Source organism: Neurospora hispaniola (assembly GCF_033458365.1).
Source record: "Neurospora hispaniola strain FGSC 10403 chromosome Unknown B0T23scaffold_2, whole genome shotgun sequence".
Classification (NCBI taxonomy): domain Eukaryota; kingdom Fungi; phylum Ascomycota; class Sordariomycetes; order Sordariales; family Sordariaceae; genus Neurospora; species Neurospora hispaniola.
The window spans coordinates 1,436,327-1,447,114 of NW_026944407.1; the positions used below are offsets into that span (position 1 = coordinate 1,436,327).

Here is a 10,788-nt window from a genome sequence, read left to right on the forward strand (position 1 = left end):
ATTCCATACCATGATCCCCACACTTAAATACGGAGTGTTCCAACAGGTAGTTGTGGTGAACAACACCTTGCAGGATCATCATCATTCTTTTGACATACACTGGAATGACCTCATTCCTCAATAAGACCCAAATGGGTTGCGATCGGCCAGCTGCCCCTTCCACTGTTCCCGTCGCTAATATAGTGTAGATACCTACCCCGCTATCCCCATGATCGTACGCGAACTGGAAAAGAGCTGTACATAACGCTGCCGTGTCACCAGTGGAGTAAGCCGTTAGCAGGCCACCCCTCGTCTCACCTCCTTAATTGCCTGTCTACCGGGCGCCCCGTACGCTTCTCATTCCACCGGACCTAGCACCGCAAAGGGGCATTACCGCCTGTATTCCATCCCCTCGTTGTTGCACCTTTACTCTCACTTCAGTTATAAACAACAGCACAAGAGCTCAGAAACATCACGCATCCAACGCTATCGATACCCCCAAGTCAAACACTCCATCTACGCACACCAGCACCGTCTCGAAACCGAAACCATGGCGTCATCGCTGAGAGAGCTCGAGGCCGATCCGGCCCTCTACATCTACACCTCCTTGACAGCCGGGTCGTCGCATATCGTGACAGCCACCTCCCGGCTTGAGACCATCCTTCGAGCCAACCGCATCCCCTTCAAGGCCGTCGACATGGCCACAAACGACAAGGCGCGCATGCTCTGGGGCCGTCGTGCCGGCAAGGACCCTAACGGCCGTGTGCGGAAGCTGCCGGCTCTGGTGCAAGAGGGTTTCGTTGTGGGTGTAAGTTTGTCACACCACCACCACCACCACCACCACCCTTTTCGACCCGGACTACGTTCCTTTCTTCTTATATGAATTTGAAACTAACTTGAAGACATGCAGGACATTGTCGAAATCGAAGAATGGAACGAGTACGGCGAGCTCAAGCAACACGTCACAATCTACCAAGACGAATTCACCCAGCCGCCCATCGGCTCCGTTCCGCCCAAGCCCAAGTACGGCAAGAAGAAGAAGCCTGCAGCCGAATCTTCCGCCGCCGGCGCCGGCGCCAGCCCAGCAACAGCAAGCGGCATGGCATCACAGGCGTTGCCGATCCGCACCCTAGCCGAAGAAGCCGCCGCAAAGGCTAAGAAGAAGAAGGTACAGGCCGCGACAAAGGCTACTGGTAGTGCTGCGGAGCCAAAACGGGAGAAGAAGGAGGAGGAGCAGAAGGAACATGGCAACAAGGAGGTGGAGGAGGCGAAGGAGAAGGAGGCCGAAAAGCCGGTACACGAAGCAGCAGCAGTAGCACCATCCGCGAGCATCGAGCCCGCTGCCGCGGCAAGCAAGACTCCCAAAGCGGCGACTTTGGAAGACGGAGAGGACGCAGAAGCTGGAAAGAAGACGGCGACAACAGCGACACCTGCACCAACAGCATCCACCCCAGCGCAGTTGGCAACACAAGAGGCGGCAACAACGAAATCAACATCAGAACCAACAACCACAACCAACCCCATACCAATTCCAACCCACAGTTCCTCAGCTCAATCTCCCCCACCTTCAGCGGCGGAGGCAGCGGGCTTCGGTCTCCAGTCGCCCACCTCAAGCGGGTGGAAGGACGACAGTGGGGCGTCGCGAACGGTGCAGTCGCCGACGTCGACGACGTGGCAGCCGACGGACGTGGACGCGCCCATTACATCGTTGCAGGGGGCGCTGATAGAGAGTGCGACGGACGAGGAGATCAAGGAAATTGAGAGGGCGGAGACTATAAAGGAAGTTCCAGATGAGGAGGTTGAGGAGTAGGAGTACTGAAGAAGGGGAATTATGGGGGAAAGGGGAAGAATCATCAGGTGATAATTGAAGGAAATCTGATATTCTGCTGATGTCGACAGGATACCTCAGACAAATTAATAAATCATACTTGTCTATTACGTGCTCCTGATCTGACTAGTTGCCACGCCAACTTCATGTGCTCCATGATTGTCGATGTTGCTTGATTATTTACCTATTCCTCTCCTTTGATGGCAACCCCTCATTTTGTCTAGACATTTCTAAAAAGGTAGTGTAGTCCCATCCCATCTCTCAACCACGTACATGCGGCGCAGCATGACGACCGCATTATAACACCGCTTTCCCTCCCATGCTATCCAAAATTACATCACCAACCTGCTAATCATATAACCCCTCATCCTCATCTCCTCCCGATTCCTGGAAAGGCGAAACGCCTTCCTTGCCCTTCCCCTTACCAGCACCATTGACCTCGTTATCAGCCGCCTTTCCCTTTCCCTTACCGTCCTTCTTCGTCGAGTCAGCTCCAGCGCCGTCATCACCCATTGTAATAGCCAGCATCCCATTCCCATTACCGCTCTCAGGTCCATCCACTCCGTTGCCATCACCATCAGCACCCTCCTTCTTCTTGTCCTTATCCTTAGCCCCCTCAAACATAGCCCTAACCTGCTCATAATGCTCCAACTCGCCCGCACTAACCGAGGGCACCAGTTCCCTGTGGGCATCCAAAAAGTCTTGTTCGGTTACCATGACGCTGATATCCTCTTTGGTGGCATAATGATCAAAGAAGTAGGCAGTCGAGATCTGTTTTCCCTCAGGACCGGCGGCGGCGTTGAGCTCGCGGATCTTGGTGTCGACCAAGGTGGCCTGGCGGGTAACGGCCTTGAGCATGGCGTCGGAGCAGAGGGCGTAGAAATCGGCGCCGGTATAGGTGAAAGGGAGACGCTCGGCGACAGAGCGGAGGGAGACGGTTGGGTGGAGAGTGAATCTGTTGGAAGGGGTATATGGGTTAGTATCGGGGTTTGAAGAAGAGGAAGGGGAAAAAAAATACGTACTTTCTAGTCAAAGCTTCCATGATAGTCACCTGCTTGTCGTGCGTGTCCGAAACACCCAGGTACAACATCTTATCGAAGCGACCGGGTCTCAGCAGTGCAGGATCCAGCAAATCAGGTCTATTGGTCGCACCGATGACGAACACACCGCCGCCTCCGCCTTCGCCGCCCGACATGCCGTCGAGCTCCGCCAACAGCTGCGATACGATACGATCCATGACACCGCCGCTGTCGCCCTGATTACCTCTCTTGGGAGCGACGGAGTCCAGCTCGTCGAAGAAGACGACGCAAGGCCGGGCGTCGCGGGCACGCTGGAACACCCTCCGCACGTTGGCTTCGGACTCACCAATGTACATGTTCAACAGCTCGGGACCCTTGACGCTGAAGAAGTTGAGGCTGTACTCGGTGGCGATGGCCTTGGCCAGGAGCGTCTTGCCGGTACCGGGAGGTCCGTAAAACAGGATACCAGAGCGCTTCTTCATGCCCTTGGCGAACAGCTCGGGGCGCTCAAGCGGAAGCTGGATGGTCTCGGTGATGGCGTCTTTGACGTTGCCTAGGCCACCGACGTCGTCCCATGTGACGTTGGGGATCTTCGGCGCGCCGATGGAATCAGCAAAGTTCTTGCGGGCGGCATCGACGGCTAATTCAAAATCCTGCTTGGTCAGGCCAGAGGCGGCTGGGCCACCGGCGAGCTGAACGTCACGGAAGGTGATGCTGCCGGTCGCTTTGGCGGTGAGCTTCTCGAGGCGGGATCGCTGCGCAACCAAGGCACGGTCAACAACGTCGACGAGATCGCCTGCTACGAGCGCGGCAGTCTTGAGGGCGATGCCGCTGAGATCTACCCCATGGTCAAGACCGATGCCACGGTCGGCGAGGATGGAGCTGAGGATACCCTCTCTCTCTTGCTCGTCGGGGGCACTCATCTCCAACTCGTGTGTGAAGAGGGCACGGATGCCGTCGGGGACCTTCTCAACCTCGGTGGTGGTGGCGATCAAAACCCTAGCGTCGGCCAAGATCTCCTTGATGGAAGAAACCATGCGGTCGGCAGTAAGAGCTTCAATGTGGCGGACCAGGAGGACGCATGATTCGGGACCACAGCTCATAGCACGCTCAGCGCGCGATGTCAAGAACCCAGCTGTCTTGACATCGCTACCACCTCCACCACCGCCGTCATTCACAATGTCATAGGCGTCTATGGCAAATGTGTGCAGACCAATATCTGAACAGGCTTGCATGGCTGTGGCTGCCTTGCCGATATGCCTTTGCGTCGACACAAGGAGAATGGCCAGTGGTGGCAAGTTGAGATGAAGCGCGGGTTTACTGGTGGCGGCAGCCATGAGCTCGCGAAGTTTCCTTCGGAGCGATGAAACATACTGCTTCTCGGGCTCTAGTGTTTGCAGTTGAGCAGGTAGCCCTGGGTTTTGCTGGTGCTTGGGAAGCTTCCTGATACCCAGGTAATACTGCCAGCTGTTGGATATCGTGCCCGGAACGCGGCCTGTGACAGATCCTGTTTGTTCGAGATGTGTGAGCGAGATATCTACACAGGCGATTCCGCCCCATAGGTCCTCTGCCTCCTCGCCATCGACTGCTTCTGTGATGTCTTGCTTCATGGCCTGGACGTGACCAACCCTGAACCAGGCAACATCGTCATAATGTAGGCTCTGTCCGGGACGTGTTGCAGCAATCAAACCCAAGACCTCATCGATGGCAGAATCCTCGCCAGGGATTGTACTCTCCTGAAGAGCCTTGCCCAACTGGGTGTCAATGGGCACAGCAATGAGATCTCCAGTCTTGAGAACCCGCAATCTCCTCTCAAAATAGTGTTTCAGGCCAGCCATGACCGCAGACTGTACGTCCCTCTCGACCGCTGTGGGTGTTCTCACATGTTGTAGGATCACCTCGCGAGCAAATGGCGGCTTCAAGGATGAGCTGGTCTTTGACTGAGCAGCGACGCCCTTAATGATGGAGCTCGAAGGGCGCTTGATCGGTGATAGACGAAGATAGGGAGGGTTGTCTAAGTTTGCGAGAAGAATAGGCGAAGTATAAGCCGGTGGATTCGACTTTTGGGACTGCGCCTCAAAGAAGGACGAGTTCCGGCTATCATGTCTAGAGTGGTGTGACCTGGTCGCCGAACGGCTCGAATATCCTTCAGGCAGGCCGAAAACCCTCGCGGGTCTCCAGTTAATCTCCTCTGCGTCCTGTTCCACGAAGCTTCCCAAACCAAACGCGCCGAGCCCGTTGGACGGCGGTTCAGAGGCCGCCTCGACTCGTACCCAGTCTCCCGAGAAACAGCCCACCCTGGTGAGATCCCTCATATCCACGTAGATGCACGCTTCTTCATCGTCTTCGGATGTAGGTTTAGGGTGGAGCAGATCAGGTGGGATAGGTTTCATTAATCCTTGCGCCTTGAAGAGCCGGCCACGTGGTCGGTCTGGTCTGGCGGTGGTGGCAGTATAACTAGAGATAACCGACCCAGGACCGTTGGTCTTCCTGCCCCTGAGCATCGTCGGGGTGCCCGTTCCTATTGTAGATTGGCCGGTGACCGTAGTGGGTAGAGTAGGAACTTGAAGGGATATTATTTCGTCTAATGAATCATCCGACAAGTTGTCCTCATCTTCTCCAGCCTGTGGCTCGAATTCGGTATCGTCTGCATCTGTTTCAGCCGTTTGGGCATCGGTCTTGCTATCGCGGTCTTCCTCGGCAGCCGAGAAGTAGGCATCTTCGTCGTCTTCGGCCACTCCGTTCAGTTTGCGCCCCTGTTGCTGGCCAGATGCAGAGCTACGTTTGGTCTTGCTGGTGGTGCGCCCTCTCGACACGATGATCTTTGTAGTAGGGGCGAGGATACCCTGAGCCACAGGTTCGCACAGCGTTATCCGTCCTGGGTATGGAGGTTGGTGGGTAACTGGGTGAGGTGGTAGTGGCAATGGGAAGAGATCGCCAGAATGCACAATCTTCAAGGTACCGAGGGCAGTGCGCAAAGCAGCTGTCAAGTGTTCCTCAGGGGTAGCATCGGCACGAGCCTTGCCCTTGCCGTTGACTGGGTGTTCGCGGAAGAAGGTTCCCTCCCCATCTTCCAGTCTCTTAGCCAATTCTCCGTCAAGGTTCACAAAGACGGTATCGAGCTCGATGGGCGAAACATCCAAGATCAGGATCTCAATGCCACCTTTGTTATGGCCGGAGAGCTTTGAGGGCGCAGCCTGCTGGAGGTGTGTCGCGAAAGACTGGAGGGCTAGCGATGAGGGCGAGAACTGTACAGTGGACGGTGCAACAGTGGAAGATCGAATGACGGGTACAATGGACCAGTTGTTGGCCTCGGGAGTTTGGCTTGGTGCCCAAGGAGCGATTGCAACATGAACGGTGTCCTGGCTGTCGCCATCTGTCACGCCAGAGTGGCCAGTTAGTCAGAACCCATGATACAAGGCAGGATAAACCCACAATAGGGGCAGATATGTTACATACTAGCCCAGAGATGAGGGAAGAGGTCGGCGAAGAGGTCGGTAGCAATGACACCAACATCGCCCTTGACATGGGCATCGAGGACCAATTTGGCCGACAAGGCGGGCTTGTCCTGTCTGCGTCTTCGGACCCTTTTCCTGCTCGAGGCAGGGGCGGAGTTGGGGGCGGTCATTGCAGAGGTGCGTCGGCGTTGGTGTAAGACAGAGGGTACGGCAGCAAATCGGAGCCGGTGCCCAAGACTTGAGATTCGGCGATGGAGTGATCCGGTCGGTCGGCGCAAAGGGATCGGATGCTGAAAGTTTGATCCGGTAGAGTAGCAGGCACGATTATTGTTTACGGCCCATGCCGGTCGAGGTCCCCCACACCTGTCTAGGTAGTAGTGACAATGTAGTCTAGACTGCCGTGTACACCGCGGAAGTGATTTGGGGTTCAGCTGCAACGAAACACGACAAAGCCGATGCCGAACAGTAGCCAGGGGCGCGTGGCAACCCGGAAGCAAGTGGCTTGAAAGGGGATTGCGATAGAGTACAGTTGATTAAATTAGAGAAGAGAAGGCGTCGCAACCACCACAGAAATTATTCGAACCAGCAGCGCGTCGTTGGGAGAGAGAGAGGACGGGAGACTAGACTATGCTGTTCCGTTGCTGCATGTGCGGTTCGGTTGATCCCCAAATGGCCAGCGCGGTCATTCGCTGGGCGCTGTCTCCCACTCCCCGGCCATTCCCCGTCTTTAGCTTCGGGGGGGCGGCTCCTCCCTCAGCTTTGGCCGAGGCACATGGCCGGCGGTGGTCCGCACAGCGGTAAGGAGCTGTTTTACGTAAACTCAGGGTTAGGGCTGGGTAGGTGTTGAAAACTGATGACAGATTCATAGGTACTTACTTCCTACTGTTAAGCCTACATCCTCTACCAGCGATCAACCACATGCCTTTGAGGATGAACACAACTAAGATATCACCACTCCATGTTCAAGGGGAATGGCTCTGGACTCTGTGAAGCTTGAGTATCTGATAGATCTCAGCTGAAGGCAATGGATGACAGCGGCCGCCCCAACTCCAGATTCCAGTGCCTGGGGATCCACTTTCAACTTCTAAGTCCGACCTATTCTGCTTGGATGATTCACCCACAGTGGTTCTCACAATCCGATGGGCCGTGACAGTAGAGACATCTGAAACCAAGACGCTCGGCACCACATGCTAAGCTTTTTTCCCAGTATCTTCAGCGTTGCCCTGAAGACAAAAGCGTTGATGATGCTCCTCTTCTGGTGTCTTGACTAGTCAGGGATCACTTGGCGTCAGGAAATGACATGGCGCTCCCAGCAAGACGGATCTCCATATTTCTCACATGCCTCCCCCATCCATGTCATCCCCACATGGAGCCCCCCAGCTGCAGTGTGACGCACTTTTCAACATTTGGGCACTTTCCAGACTTGCCCGACTTTGAATTGTGAATCCGGGGATCAATTGAATGTCTTGTTTCAGGAAAGGAAAACACAACAGCACTCTTCAGGTCTTCCATCTTTGCCTGCCGTTGATCCTATCGACGGCTGACACTGCGTCTAAAGGACGACAGATTGGTTCAAAGTTCTCATCACTCGATTATTCCGCTTCGCGTTTCCTATCAAAGCATCGAGTGATGTGACCGAATTGCGGTGATGGGGCCATCCTCAGTCGCTTTGTCTCAACTTTCCCAGAACGATGGACACTCCTGCCAAACAAAACCGGCTTTTTGTCACAGCTCTGCAGCGGTTGGCAAGTTACGTCCGCCGGGTATAGCACAATTTCCCTCCCTCAACCCCAACCCTTTTCCAGACTGACACTGTGCATTGCCTCAAAGCCTCCCCCTACCAGGCGAACGCAGGTTTCCATCATGACGTTGATGGCGCAACACTCGGACGGCGCGACACGGAGGAAGTACTCCTTTTGCGGTTACCCCAGAAATATCCAAGTTGTCTATTTACTTTTTCAATAATCCTTTCCTTGCTTTTTCTTCTTCTCTTTCTACTGGTCCCTTCAAAGTATTGCGTCTTCATCTTGTTGGCCACCCAGCACTTCTTGAGTTGCATAACCATGTCGTTATGCCTTTCTCTTATATTCAAAGAACTTTTGGACAAGTGACCAAGCTTAACAGTATTTGGTCGAATATCGAAACGGAATCCCCAGCCGCCATGTCCGTTGAGGTAGATAGGCTTCCCTGTGAGGGCTCAGCTGAAGAAGCAGTGGTCGAGTTTACCCATCAATCAGAGAAGCTGTCCTTCCAGCCGCCAGATAGCCCGGACAACAAAGGTGTCGCCATCGAAGCCATCTTTGTCGCGCCCCAAGATGCCGTTATCGTTACATCGGATGGAAACCGTCTTCCTGCCGTTCCGGTAACCGAAGCCTACAAGCTTAACGTGTTGAGAGACGAAGCCGAAAGACACGATGGAGTCAAGGTACACGTTAGGGAAGCCAGTGGCTCGCGCGATACGTTCAAGGAAACAGAAGATTCAGAAGGAGACAGAGTCCTCAGTTTTCCCAGCGAAGAGGATGAGAAGAAGCGCAACACCTCAGACTCGACCGACGGCAACCTCAAGAGGTCGATGCCTCCTTCTTACACCCACCCTCTGTTCCCGCCCTTACCGCTTTACGGTCCGCCATCGCGCTGGCGAGACATCCAATGTCTGCTGTTTCGCTTCAGCTCATTCTTCCTCAGTCTGGCATTCCTGGGCGTCATTGTCCTGGGCTCCCTTTTCACCAGTATACCACCTGCATTTCAACACATATGGAAGCGGCTGGGTTCCAAAGATCCAGATGCCGACCGGCCATTTTACCAGGAGGAGAGGCGACGGAAGCAATTGCGAGAGAAACAACTCCGCCTATGGAGGCGCAGGAAGTCGGCGCGCCACCTTGACCACCAAGACAGTGAAGACAACGACGAAAGCGATAGTGACGTCAAGGCCGTGGGCCCCGACCCAATCGTGTGCGACATAGGCTTTTATGCCCGCCGTGTTGGGCTCGACGTTGAGACCCATCTTGTCGAAACCGAAGATGGTTTTGTCATCGAGCTTTGGCATGTGTACGATCCCGAAGAATACACACCACTACCAGAAGAGGAGCGGCGGCACAAGGGACCCGACCTGTTCACAGGCAAATTCAGGAGGGAACCAGGCCAGACCAAGAACAACAAGAAACCGAAATTTCCCGTTCTTCTTATGCATGGCCTTCTCCAAAGCTCAGGCGCTTACTGCGTCAACGACGAAGACTCGCTTGCCTTCTTCCTCTGCAAATCGGGCTACGACGTTTGGCTCGGCAACAACCGATGCGGCTTCAAGCCTCGCCACGTCTTGCTTGAGTACTCGGATCCGCGCATGTGGTGCTGGAATATCCGGCAGATGGGCGTCTTTGACCTGGCTGCTTTGACCTCGCGTGTCTTATACGAGACTGGCTTCGAGAAGATCGGACTGATTGCCCACTCTCAGGGCACCACCCAGACATTTGTCGCCTTAGCCAAAGAACAGCGGCCGGACCTGGGTGAAAAGCTCACCGTGTTTTGCGCCCTCGCCCCGGCGGCGTATGCTGGTCCCTTGATCGGCAAGATGTATTTCAAGTTCATGCGCGTCATCACCCCCGCCATGTTTCGCATGCTGTTCGGCATTCACGCCTTCATCCCCTTCATGATGACGATGCACTCGCTTCTCCACCCGCGCGTCTACGGCTGGCTCGGGTACAAAGTCTTCTCGTTCTTGTTCAACTGGACCGACCGTCGCTGGGACAGGGACCTCAAGAACAGAATGTTCCAGTTCGCGCCCGTCTACGTCAGTGCCGAATCGATGCGCTGGTGGTTGGGTAGGGAGTGCTTTGCTAAGCACAAGTGTATCCTGGCCACCAAGGAGGAGTGGAGGGCAGAGGAGAAGGAGGATCGAGAGCTGGACAAGCTTGACAAGCAAGAGAAGAGCCGGAACGAGAAGAAAGCGAACAAGATCCTCAAGGCGGCAGAGCGCGATATGGAGGGCAATCATAAGTCAGAGAAATCGAAGCATGCGGCTCGCAGGATGAGGCCCAAGGGCTCAAGGGCTTGGTACAACCACCAGGCACCGCCCTTCGCCCTTTGGGTATGCGGAAACGACGCCTTGGTGGACGGAACTAAACTTCTGAGGAGGTTTGACGGCGGACGTGAGCCGCACGTTAAGGTAGTTCACAAGAAGGTCATCGAGCAGTATGAGCATCTGGACGTCATCTGGGCGATGGATGCTGTGGACCAGGTCTTCACGGAGATCAGAGAGGTGTTGTGGAAGACCTGTAACGCCAGAGATTTGTGCCGAGTTCCTGAGGGTTGCGAAGACGTGCCCGCTTGGAGTCCGGATGGACATGAAGATACTCGAAAGGAGGTGGATGACGGGATGGAGTCGGATTCCAGCAGTAGCGATCAAGATGAGTCTTCATAGACTGGGGACCTGTTCAACCTACTGTCGGGTGCTTATATAATATCCTGGAGGTTTGGTTACACACTGTTGGTGGGCAGTGACGCAAAA

General features: G+C 54.9%; 3 protein-coding genes across 3 annotated transcripts; 2 read left to right on the forward strand and 1 right to left on the reverse strand.

The window, feature by feature from the left end:
- Positions 1–163: 163 nt before the first annotated feature.
- B0T23DRAFT_72113 (uncharacterized protein) lies at positions 164–1,972 on the forward strand. Its single transcript, XM_062841696.1, has 2 exons — positions 164–787; positions 890–1,972. Exons 1-2 carry the CDS (start codon positions 530–532, stop codon positions 1,787–1,789), a joined length of 1,158 nt encoding a protein of 385 aa, XP_062695267.1. The 5' UTR covers positions 164–529; the 3' UTR covers positions 1,790–1,972.
- Positions 1,892–6,898, reverse strand: B0T23DRAFT_332413 (peroxisomal biogenesis factor 6). The gene is made up of 3 exons (XM_062835740.1): positions 6,286–6,898; positions 2,830–6,202; positions 1,892–2,762 (listed from the first exon to the last, which is right to left on the reverse strand). The coding sequence occupies exons 1-3, from the start codon at positions 6,452–6,454 to the stop codon at positions 2,156–2,158; spliced, it is 4,149 nt and encodes a 1,382-aa protein (XP_062695268.1). The 5' UTR covers positions 6,455–6,898; the 3' UTR covers positions 1,892–2,155.
- Positions 6,899–8,445: 1,547 nt separating this feature from the next.
- B0T23DRAFT_393312 (alpha/beta-hydrolase) lies at positions 8,446–10,701 on the forward strand (the record flags this gene model as incomplete). Its single annotated transcript, XM_062838068.1, has 1 exon — positions 8,446–10,701. The coding sequence occupies one exon, from the start codon at positions 8,446–8,448 to the stop codon at positions 10,699–10,701; it is 2,256 nt and encodes a 751-aa protein (XP_062695269.1).
- Positions 10,702–10,788: the final 87 nt, after the last annotated feature.

What these genes read in the sequence shown, in the direction of transcription:
- B0T23DRAFT_72113 (XM_062841696.1), top strand. Translation starts at nt 530, where the DNA reads ATGGCGTCATCGCTGAGAGAGCTCGAGGCCGATCCGGCCCTCTACATC. An exon ending in AAGAGGGTTTCGTTGTGGGT is followed by an intron (nt 788 to 889) that starts GTAAGTTTGTCA and finishes GAAGACATGCAG; the next exon opens with GACATTGTCGAAATCGAAGA.
- B0T23DRAFT_332413 (XM_062835740.1), bottom strand. Translation starts at nt 6,454, where the DNA reads ATGACCGCCCCCAACTCCGCCCCTGCCTCGAGCAGGAAAAGGGTCCGA. An exon ending in CTTCCCTCATCTCTGGGCTA is followed by an intron (nt 6,203 to 6,285) that starts GTATGTAACATA and finishes CTGGCGTGACAG; the next exon opens with ATGGCGACAGCCAGGACACC. An exon ending in ATGGAAGCTTTGACTAGAAA is followed by an intron (nt 2,763 to 2,829) that starts GTACGTATTTTT and finishes CCCTTCCAACAG; the next exon opens with ATTCACTCTCCACCCAACCG.